Source organism: Pseudorasbora parva, chromosome 2, assembly GCF_024679245.1.
Source record: "Pseudorasbora parva isolate DD20220531a chromosome 2, ASM2467924v1, whole genome shotgun sequence".
Lineage (NCBI taxonomy): Eukaryota > Metazoa > Chordata > Actinopteri > Cypriniformes > Gobionidae > Pseudorasbora > Pseudorasbora parva.
In genome coordinates, this window is record NC_090173.1 from 54,221,493 (window position 1) to 54,233,704 (window position 12,212).

The 12,212-nt window shown below is 39.7% G+C and overlaps 1 protein-coding gene across 3 annotated transcripts in view; it reads left to right on the forward strand.

Moving 5' to 3' along the window:
- Nucleotides 1-12,212, forward strand: part of LOC137047040 (BAH and coiled-coil domain-containing protein 1) — a 161,543-nt gene that overhangs the window by 87,227 nt on the left and 62,104 nt on the right. For all 3 annotated transcript variants that reach the window (XM_067424577.1, XM_067424594.1, XM_067424585.1), the window contains exon 3: nucleotides 6,091-6,273. In XM_067424577.1, the coding sequence (XP_067280678.1) occupies nucleotides 6,091-6,273 (183 nt within the window). The remainder of the gene's footprint in view (nucleotides 1-6,090; nucleotides 6,274-12,212) is intronic.

The window sequence follows — 12,212 nt, forward strand, 5'->3', positions numbered from 1 at the left end:
CACTCAGAGGAGGCATCTGGTAACCTTGGACTTGCACTGTCCATGTGTTTTATTTGGAGCCTTGCCTGTTCAATATTGTGTGTTTGGCTGCATGAGTAAAATATTAGCTCATAAGCTGGTGTATTTGTGAGATCAGACACACATGAACATTTTCGTAAGCCTGCAAATATTTGTAGTTGACACTGGCGGTCAATAATTCAGTTTGTGTGTTGTACATTATTTCATCACTGAATGAAGGTTATAATGAAACGATTATATTCCAGAGTGATACTTTTCACTATTTGCAAAAAGTCTGGTCCATTTTGTAGGTTATTTTAGTCAAAGACACAAATTGCCATTAATTCAGGGTGTTTTCCACCGTTGGCCTGAGATGCTGATGGGCTCTAGTATCCCTGGAAGCCTAAATAGGTGTGGATTATCCCCTGCATAAACTCAATCTAGCAGCCTGGTACCTCGAATCAGGCAAGAGTCTTGTTTGGAGCTTTTGATTTATAATTGTTGTGTTTAGTATGTGTGTTTAGTTAGTGTTTATGTGTGTTCTGTGCAAGCCCATCTTGTGCCAAACAAGAATTTACTGAGAAATGTATTTTAACACAGTGGCTAGAATTTGAGCATGTTACTGTAGGACGTGTGTCTGTCATTCACACTCAAGTTCTACTATATTGGCAAAAGTTTTGGGACGCCAATATATATTTACATGCACATTAACTTTAATGACATCCCATTCTTAATACGTATGGTTTAATATAGAGTTAGCCCACCCTTTGCAGCTCTAACAGCTTCATCTTTTCTTGGGAAGGCTTTCCACAAGGTTTAGGAGTGTGTTTGTGGGAATTTTTGACTTGAACTAAAGGGTCCAACCCCTGAAAAACAACCCACACCATAATCCCACCTCCACCAAACTTTACACTTGGCACAATGCAGTCAGGCAAGTCACTCTGTGATTTTACGTGGCCTGCCATTTCGTGGCTGAGCTGATGTTGTTCCCAATTGCTTCCACTTTGTTATAGTACAACTAACAGTTGACCATGGATTATTTAGTTTCAGGCCATCCTTAAAAATATTCTTGTTTGCCGTAACCCGACCGACCCTGTCAATTTAGGGCCGACTCAATTTTTTATTTTTTTTCCCTTTTAGTCCGACCGACTTGCCGGTTGTAAATTGGCTTTAAGACCGACCAATTTCTTTTTTTACTTTTCAAACAACTAATACAACAGTAATAAAATATGAATTATATTTTAGTAAGTATTATAAATGTATAAATTGCCTGGGCCATACAAACGAAGGCTACGTTCTTTCGTTTATAGAAAACCCCGTGACGTCATCTATGTTTACACTATGGTTAGCGGATGTCACACTATGGCCAGCACGTGCGTTCGTTTCGGCCATGGTTTCGGCTCGGCTCATACTCTCATTCACTGTAACGTTTTAAAGCCCTGTCGGAGATTTCGCCGTGTGACAGGAGTCAGGACCATGGACACGTTACACACACCAGGCAAGTGCACTGCAGAGGGGAGGGCTTTGAGCCCCTGTCCTTTTTGAAAATGAATCAAAAGTGCCCCCTCAACATTTATCATTACTATATTGTGGCGAATAAAACAGATTTTGAATTATAATTAATATAACAACGTGTACAAAACAGTAACAAATGGTGGAAAAGCCGTTTATCTGGTCTCTGTCAGTCTGAAATGTCGTTGTCATAACGCGTTGCTATGGGTAGCGGGTGTTCTGCTCGACCCCAGCGCGTGGTGGGAGCGGCGGCACTGGTTGTAACTTGAAAAATAATGCTTTATGTATGGTTCTGTCGATGGATACACGTGCACTACAACAGCGATAATAAAAGAAACCGTGGGCAAAACGGTCTATCTTTGTAAACTGTGTTCAGTGCATGCGAGTGCTGCCGTATGACCAGTCATTTTCGGCATCATCACTCAGTATATTCGCCAGAAGACGCGAATGAGAAGAACCCTCTGCAGTGAGAGAAGATCTGTCTCTCTGCGCAGCGCGCGCACGTCTCACAGCGTGCAAATATTGAGTTCTTTCAAGTCTTGCGTTTGAACAGATAAACTCTCACAAAAAGTATGTCAACATGTCGATCTTAATGAGTATCCATCAGACAGTCTGTATATGCCTTAAGAGAACTTTATACAGTTGAGAAAGACGATGCATATCTCTGTATTAGGTCTTAAAGGGGCAGTAGCCTTTACTGCTCTCTGTCAAACAAAAGATAAGGACTCACTCACTGCTCTTGATTAAATAGCTGGTTATAGACTTAATTAATTGAATTCATAAAAACAACTTTTTGCTTTTTAATATTCAAATGCACTAGTCTGTATCACCAGATGCGTTGGTCTGGCAAGAAGTGGAAGCCACTTCAGAGACACAGATAGTTGCGTGTTCACAATAGAGCGTAAAACGACCCCTTTTTACACAATCGAGCGTAAAAATAAGAAACATATCACGGGAAAATACTAAAACGGGAAGACAGCGGGAAAAGAGCTAAAATACGTGAGAAACCCGGAAAAAAAGGGAGGGTTGACAGCTTTGAGTCAATGACAGCTAGCGGTGGTTGGACCCTTTTCTTAAAGAATGCACCTGAAATTTATGCAATAAACATGTTTTTGACAAATATTTCAATTTGTTTGTGGTCTATATAGCCTGCAATTAGCCTACACGCCCGAAGGCACGGCTTGAAGACCCAGTCAGTGATGTCACGATATGCCAATTTGTTTAAATTCATACCTACGTAATCACCATCACCAAAAATGTACTTTTTTTTTTGTATTAAAATTTGAAAAAAAAAAATATAGACCTACCTACCGACCCTTTTTAAAAATTTTTTTACTGTTACTGCAAACCAAAATATTTTTAAGGATGGCCTCATGAATGAACTTATTGCACAGGTGGCAACCTATCACGGTACCACGCTTGAGTTCACTGAGCTCCTGAGAGCGACCCATTCTTTCACTAATGTTTTGTTAAAGCGTCTGCATAGTGCTTGGTTTATACACCTGTGGCCATGGAAGTGATTGAACACCTGAACTCATGATTTTATTTAATGTCTGATAACGTGGATACATTTATAGAGGTAAAAATCACTTTGTCGCACCATCAAAATGGTAGTGCAATTAAAACCTTACTTAATCAGTGCGTCTTTTTCTATCTCCATTGCTCTAAGTCAATTATTTATATTTGTCTAGCTAAATACAGGCAATTGTTAGTGTTGATATAATTATAGCAGCTATTACAAAGAGGTTCACAGTGAAAGCTCAGAAAGTACTCACCACATTTGAAGTCACTATAAAATGTCCTTGTGTAATTATGATGCAGACTAAGGCCAAGACTACAGGATTTACGATGTCAGACTGAAGATGTCGAGTCAAAGGTTAAAATGCTGATTTACCAAGGCTGTAAATTCTGTATCAAGAGTTAGCTTGTTTAGGTCAGGCTTGCGAAGACCTCATCATGCTAATATTCTCTTCAAATCAGTGGCTGAGAATGTTTTTGCACATTGTTTGTGACCCAGAGAAAAAATACAAAACATGGAGACTTTGTCAAACTGATGCTGTAATCCTGGGGTCCAAATGCAGCTGCAGGATGCAGGATAACAGCAGGACAGAAGAAAGTACCACAGCGGAGAAGGCTGATGATTGAAATTAAGAGAAAAGGAGAGCAGGGTTCAGGGCAAGACTAAGGGCATGAGAGTGAACGACGAAAAAAAAGTGGGAGAAAGGGGGAGGACAATTGTAAAGGGAATTCACAGGAGAGAGAAAAAGAAAGAAGAGAAAGATAGGATGTGCATTCATCTGTGAGATGAGATATCTGTCGAGTGATGGCTTGACGTGTCCCAGGTCGGACTCTGATGTCTCAGGGCTAAACTAGATTATGTGTGTATGCTGGATGCGTGGTGTCTACTCTTGGTTGTGGAGAATGAATGAATCTGGCAGACATAACCAGCTAACCACCAGACATGCTCCCAGGGCCCAGGCAAATCAGTTTGATATCTGTTGCTTAGAAAGTTACTCAATAACTAGACTCGGCTTCAGACACACATGCACACAACATTTGAGACATATTAAAGGCTTTTTACCTTTTAAATAGAAAGCTGCAAAAAAAGAGATCTTTGTTTAAGGCACTTTGTAGGTAAAGAAGATATCATTGAGTGCAACTTGTTCTACTTTATGTGCCACTAAACAGAAAGTAAAAAAGTGAATGGTTGTTGGTTAACGAGTTGGTTGATTGTTGGTTAATAATAATTGTTGAGCTTTCCTGTAGCTCAAACAGTAAAGCATGGCGTTAGCAGTGCCAAGGTTATGGGTTTGATTCCCAGGGAAAGCCGAACTGACAAAAATGTAAAATGTGTACTTTGAATGCAATTTAAGTCGCTTTGGATAAAAGTGTCTGCCAAATGCAAAAATGTAAATGTAATGATAATATTGGTCTGAATGCCCTTTCCTGTCTACATTGGTGGATTTTGGCCAGAATACACCAGTCTTTCCTCTCCCTGGTCATGGAGGCACACCAACATTACCTTTTGGATGTCTCTCTTAACGTGGGCATACGGTGCGATTTACATTCGATTTCCAGCCAAATTCTGACTCGTGCGACTCTTTTTGGGTCGCGCAGATTTTCAGGTTTATCGTGCGTTGTTTGTCATGAGGTGTTCGTGCAGTGTACAGGGGGAAACGAGAGGCCACAAACATCTCCTGATCGGGATTCAGATGGTCGGATGAAACTCTGGTCGCCCCTCGTGAGGTTTTCGCACAGCTGAAGCAAAACCACAAACTGATTGGCCTATTTTCCCCCACTGCGCCTGCGCGAAAGCAGAAGCTTAACCATTTCATTTTTTAATTTAGGGCTAGCCTACTTGTTTTACTTTCACACTTTATTTATTTATTTACTTGTCTATTTAATATTAATTAATATTTAGCCTACTTAATCTTATTTTGATAGGAAGTGGGAACCGTTGTCCATCTTGACACAGTCATGTTGTCCTTTTTCTTCTTTTTTTCTTTCTTTTCCCGTTTTAATTCATGAACGCGAGTGAGTGGATATCACGCAATGTGCAAACACAGTCTCAAACCCAGACAATTATTCACTATAGAAAGTGAAAGTAAAATCTGACAAGCAATTTCGCCGCATATTCTCAGACAACGAGAGATAAACCGAATTCAACATGCTGATAACGTAGCCTATATCTGTCTTAATATTTCTCTTTTGGTCCATATTGTGAGGGGAAAAAATAGAAGAGAAGTTGGCCCATTTTGTGTTAAACAAGTTGTTTTTAGATAAATCTGCTCTTACTTTTCATTGAGACTGACATTATTGCAGTGCTCTGACATTATAGACTGATAACCATTTAATTATAGACCTATAATTCCTTGTTTATTATATATTATTTTATTATGCAGTGTGTCAATTATGCATTATGAAATTGTTGGGGGGGGGTGAACATTAATGTAATATCAATTTAATAATAAAAGTAGGCCTACTCTAATAATAGTAATAATAATTTTTATGCATAAATTCTAAATCCTCTTGATATCGATAGCTGATGCATGCATCTCTCCATACAGCATGGTCTATCGTCACAACAAGGCACGGGGGTGTATTACATATTTTTCACCCGTACAGTGTGAGCAGACAAATCGCGCTCAATGATCGGACCACACAGTGAGAGCACATCAATCGCGAACTTTGGCTTTGCATCGCATGCGATCTCCTTTTACAGTGTGAGTAGGTAACCTTGCTGAAATCACACAGTGTATGCCCAGCTTTATGTGATGCATCCTTTTAGGTCTTAAAGTCTCTGCTATTGAGCTCATGAATCAGGTGTGTTAGATTAGGAAGAGTTTGAAAATGTGCAGTGATGGTGTGCCTCCAGAAACGGTTGGAAAACCATGGACTAGACTTTACGCTGATAATCGAATTCTGAGCAAGCGTGTATAGACAATATGTTGATGAGCTAGTTAAGTGGACCAAGTCTTTGAACCCAAATGCTCAGATATGCCCACCGTCATGCCACAACCCATTGTTCTCATGCCAGTCAACACACCTAACTACTCCTCCCTCCTTTCTCTCTCAACACAGGCAGTGGACTGATGGGCAATTCCTCAGCCTCCTTCATGGGGACGTTCCTGGCCAGCAGTTTAGGCACCCCACCTTCACACCCACCGCACCCCTCTAGACCTCCGTCTTCCCCCTCTTCTCCTCCTTACCGTGGGGGTCCTCACTCCAGCGCATCTCAGATCTGGTTCCCTCACTCACATGAAGGTAAGTTGGCTCAGTTCCTCTCACCTGCTCGTCTATCTGTCTGTCTGAATATCTGTGTATTTGTGCCTCTGGACCTTCTCATCAAAAGGGAGCAGTCCTCTCTCTTTTTCCGCTCTGTGAAATGTGCCGCCACAGTTTTTTTCTCCCAATTTCTCAAGCAAATCTCAAACATCCCTCAAGCATCTCTAAAACATCTCCAAAACATCTCTCACGCATCTCTCACGCATCTCTCAAGCATCTCTCAAGCATCTCTTAAACATCTTTCAAATATTTTTCAAATAATCTTGAGTATCGCTCAAGCATCTCTCAAGCATCTCCCAAACATCTCCCAAACATCTTCCAAACATCTCCCAAATATCTCTTAAACATCTCTTGAATATCTCTCGAATATCGCTCAAACATCTCTCAAGCATCTCTCAAACATCTTTCAAACATCTCCCAAACATCTTCCAAACATCTCCCAAATATCTCCCAAACATCTCTCGAATATCTCTCAAGCATCTTTCAAATATCTCTCAAAAATCTTTCAAACATCTCTCAAACATCTCTCGAATATCTCTCAAACATCTCAAATATCTCTCAAACATCTCTCAAACATCTCTCGAGAATATCTCTCAAACATCTCAAATATCTTTCAAACATCTCTCGAATATCTCTCAAACATCTCTCAAACATCTCTCAAACATCTCTCAAATATCTTTCAAACATCTCTCAAATATCTCTCGAATATCTCTCAAACATCTTTCAAGCATCTCTCAAACATCTCTCAAATATCTCTAAAACATCTCTCAAACAACTGGTTAATAAAAAAGAAGAGCCGTTCTCTCTGTTGTGAAATGTGCCGCCCCAGTGTTTTGTTTTTTTCAACAGTGCAGAAAGGGGACAAAAGTTCAGCTAAAGAATCTTGTGGTCTGTGATCTGCATCAACAAGAATTTATGTGCGCAACATGCACACAAAACATTCGAGAAAGAACAAGCTTAACAGTCAGCAGCATCGCAGCTGTCATGTAAAAGCCAATGTGGCTTTTCCCACCGCGCCTTATACTAGCTTGGCCTGAGCTCGGGCCACTCCCAGCCTGCCAAATCAAGAGCTGGCCTCCTCCAGCAATGGCTCCAGATCCCTACAGATGACAGACTAGCACAACTCTGCAGATAGAACAGAGGAATATAGAGAGAGACAGCAAGAGTAAGAGATGCCCAGGCATGCCCAATACCACTCGGCACTTATTCACACGTACATCCCCTCCGGGCCACATCCAAATGTGCCAAACAGTCATAAACCATTAGGAGTTCATCCGTGTGTTGTTTGTGTAATCCGCAAACTCAACCTCTCTGAGTGCTGCACTATCCCCATGCCAGTTATCACCATACCCCAGTCTATTTTCACTTTTTTTTTTACTCCCTTCTGGTATGGTTGAATACATCCCTGTTCCATATGAAGTTCACACTGGGACGACTTTACTTATTGAGCCTGTCTATTCAGGTCAGCTTTTTCTGGCCAAGAACCACTAACTAAAAAGGTAGAGGCTATCAGACTTTAGTAAAGCAGCTATACACAGTTCAATTTTCAGATTTAGGGACGGATAAATCACGCCAAATCCAGATATTTGTTCTTTCTTGTTTGTCGTAATATAGATGCTGGGTAAACTATCGCTAATTAAAACCTGTGCACCCCAACTTTACACACTTACACAAACCCAGACAGTCAAGATTTTTGCAAAGTCTGATGCATTTTGCACTTAAAAATTGGTGTTCTGTCTGAGGTTAGGACGAGTAGAGGGATGACGATCCAGAAATACGCAATGACACAAGGTCACAAAGAGAAGAAAAAAACCCAGAGATGTCAGTTTGTGGTTTGTTCCATTGGCCAGTGGCACATTGATCATTTTCTCAAATAAGCTGGACAGTTTTAATAAGAATGATGATAATGGTTATGTTACTAAGTAATACGGCCGATTATGAGTGGGATCATGATAGCAAGCCCATTATCTGTATTGCAGTTTAATTGTGCAGAACGTAGTGTGAAAATGATTGAATCCTGGCTTGCCATCAGCATCATTCAGCTCTCTCCTATTTAAGATAATTGCAAATTGTCTTTTCTCCAGTTTGCATAAAAAAGCAAGTGATCAAAATGAGAAGCACAATTACCCAGCCTATCCTCTGCACCCTGTGGGACCGAGTCTCCCACCAGCATCAACATAAGTGTGTCTGCAGGAGCCCTTCGAGAAATCCTAAAATTCCTTGTGCTTTGTGTGAATTGTTTATAACAACAATTTATTTCTAATTATATTGTGATTTTGATCAAATGTGGTCCTCACCTGATTCATTGTGACAACTGATAGGGTGCAACGGGCGAAAGGCGCACCGGGGTAAAAGGCGCATTTGACTTTAATCTCTTTTAAACCACTAGATGACACAATAATTCAGCTCAGCACTTTTCTAACAAAACCGCTTTTGATGATGCACAGAAATTTGGCTGATCCTTGACACATTCCTGGACAGCATTTGATTGAATTTTGATGTAATATTCAAGGTTTTTTATTTTACTTTTATGTAGTATACTTATGTAGCAAATCAATGAAATTGATTTGCTACATAATTTTAGGATTAAGGTCTTCTTAATGATTTTCATTTTTTGTTCAAGGTAATTAAAGCAACAGTTTTTTCAATAACCGAGTGTGTAAAAGTATGGTATTTGAAGTACCCCATCTGTTGGGCTGAAAAGCGCAAAAATTAACATGATAATTATTTTCCATTTGTTGACATGACATGGTTAGATTCAGATGGTAAACATTATATATTAATTTGGGTGTGAAACTTAGAGATAATTACCATATTTATAATAAAACTATCATATTTAAAAATATATATATGTTAATCATATCATATAATGCATATCAAATGGGGCGGCAGTGGTTCAGTGGTTCATGTAGGTTGTCTACAAACCGGAAGGTTGGTGGTTCGATCCCCGGTTCCACCTGACCAAGTGTTGAGGTGTCCATGAGCAAGACACCAAACCCCACACTGCTCCCGACGAGCTGGATGGCGCCTTGCATGGCAGACACCGCCGTCGGCGTATGAATGAGTGTATGGATGGGTTAATGTGAGGCAATATGTAAAGCGCTTTGGATGGCCATAGGGTCTGTTGAAAGCGCTATATAAATGCAGTCCATTTACCATTTACCATTTAATAACATTTGTATTTATTTTTTACTACTGTGAAGATGTAATAAATTATTATGGGATCTCATTCAATGCTTTCAGAATATTTCATTTTTTAAATCATTTTGTTTCTGTATTTTTAAAATGAACATAATGCCCTCCACTAATATTGGTATCTTTGGTAAATATGAGCAAAGGCGGCTGGGAAAAGAAATCTGCATTGTTTATCCTTTTGATCTTTCATTAAAAAAAAAAAAAAACAATCACAAATTCTAATAGTTATGCCATAGCTGTGCTTATTAATTCAACAGCATACATTCTGATAACTTCAGCTCATGAGCAACAACTATGTTACATTTCTTTTGAAGGAGGGGGAAATACAGAAATCACAGGGAAAGCCTAACGGGCCCATTGCCAGTTGGTCTGTGTCCAAATTACAGCTTTAACTGTGCCAAACCGGGGCTGCCATCCTCTGCTTTCCTGCTCTCTCTTTCCTACCCCTTCTTCCCTTTCCAGTTAAATTATGCTGGTCCTTGAGCCAGAGCCAGTGCTTGGTCTGGAAATCTCCAAACATCTCCTAAAAATCTCCCAAAGATCTCTCAAACATATCTCAAACATCTCTCAGGCATCTCTCAAACATCTCTTAAACATTTTTCAAATATTCTTCAAATATCTCTCAAATATCGCTTAAACGTCTCTCAAGTATCTCTCAAACATCTTTCAAATATCTCTCAAACAACTCTCAAACTTTCAAACATCTCTCGCATATCTCTCAAACATCTCTCAAGCATCTCTCAAGCATCTTTCAAACATCTCTCAAACATCTCTCAGGCATCTCTCTTGAATATCTCTTAAACACCTCTCAAATATCTTTCAAACAGCTCTCAAACATCTTTCAAATATTTCCCAAATATCTCTCAAACATCTCCCAAATATCTCTAACATCTCTCAAACATCTCTCAAACATCTCTCGAATATCTCTAACATCTCTCGAATATCTCTCGAATATCTCTCGAATATCTCTCAAACATCTCTCGAATATCTCTAACATCTCTCAAGCATCTCTCAAACATCTCTCGAATATCTCTAACATCTCTCAAGCATCTCTCAAACATCTCTCGAATATCTCTCAAACATTTCTCGAATATCTCTAACATCTCTCAAGCATCTCTCAAACATCTCTCAAACATCTCTCGAATATCTCTCAAACATCTCTCGAATATCTCTCAGACATCTCTCAAATATCTCTAATATCGCTCAAGCATCTCTTGAATATCTCTCAAACAGCTTTTTTCCAATGGCTTGAGAGCCAACAAAAACATCTCTCGAACACCTCTCAAACATCTTTCAAATATTTCCCAAATATCTCTCAAACATCTCCCAAATATCTCTAACATCTCTCAAACATCTCTCAAACATCTCTCGAATATCTCTAACATCTCTCAAGCATCTCTCAAACATCTCTCGAATATCTCTCAAACATCTCTCGAATATCTCTAACATCTCTCAAGCATCTCTCAAACATCACTCAAACATCTCTCGAATATCTCTCAAACATCTCTCGAATATCTCTCAGACATCTCTCAAATATCTCTAATATCTCTCAAGCATCTCTTGAATATCTCTCAAACAGCTTTTTTCCAATGGCTTGAGAGCCAAACAGTGACAGGACATAATCTCATCTTTGTTTGAGAGTCTTTCAAATTATGGCATTTTAACAGTAATTTGGTAATTTGGTTCAGTAGTATGCCATCACAAGATACATTTGATGCAATGGTCAGAATTTAAATGACTAAAATTCTCACACCCATCATTTATCTAAATCATTTTAGACAAAGGAAAAAAAAACTGGGAGAGTCATCATTCGAACACGTGTTGTATTACCACATCACACATTTCCAGTGTAGCTGTATTGATTATAACATTGTTATGGTTGCTAATGTTGTCTAATCTTAGCGGCTCCTGGGGTCAAAACCCTTTTGAGGCCAGTATTAAGTAATTTTCATGGGAGAGCAGTTGCGGTTTGGACACCAGCTCAGGCACCCTGGTGGTGGAAAAGGGGCTTCTGTGTCTTTATAGCCCTCATGCTTCACTTGTTTCATCTCTCTCAATCCAATCATGTCTTCTCTGTCATCCCCCTCCTCCATTACCAGGCTCCATCACTTCCTTTCAATTAGCAGGCCTGATGAGTACCATTCACCTCCTCCCATCCTCCTGTCTTTCCTCTTCACCCTCTGCCATTTTTGTACTACTCTGTCACTTCTTCTCAATTTGCAATCTCGACAGCCAGCTTTATCTGCTCCCCTCTGTCTCTCCTTAAACAATTTACTCTGGGCTATTTACAGATGCACGCTTGTATGCGCTGTCATGAGCCGACACTGGGAGAAGGATTGGCTGTCCATGTGAACAGGAAGATTGAGAGCTAGGATTAGCAGGAATGTGCAAATTAGCATCTGCAGAAGTTCCAGCTCTCTTTAAAGAATCTGCTTTATCGTCTGGGAATTAGCTCGTATGATAGTGACCTTTTAACTGGTTTGCATAGAATAATAAAAAAGGCTTTTAAATTCATGATTTGGAATTTGCCACAACCCACTGACTGTTAAAGGGAACTTTGAATGGGAATGACAGGATTTACTGAATAGATACAGCACAATCACAAAGTTCAACACTGTCAAATTAATTAAAGGGTTATTTCACCAAAAAATGCAGGCACTTTTGAGCTTCAGCGAGAACCAATGAGGTTCATTCTCGTGTTTTCCAGCACGTTTGAGCTTCAG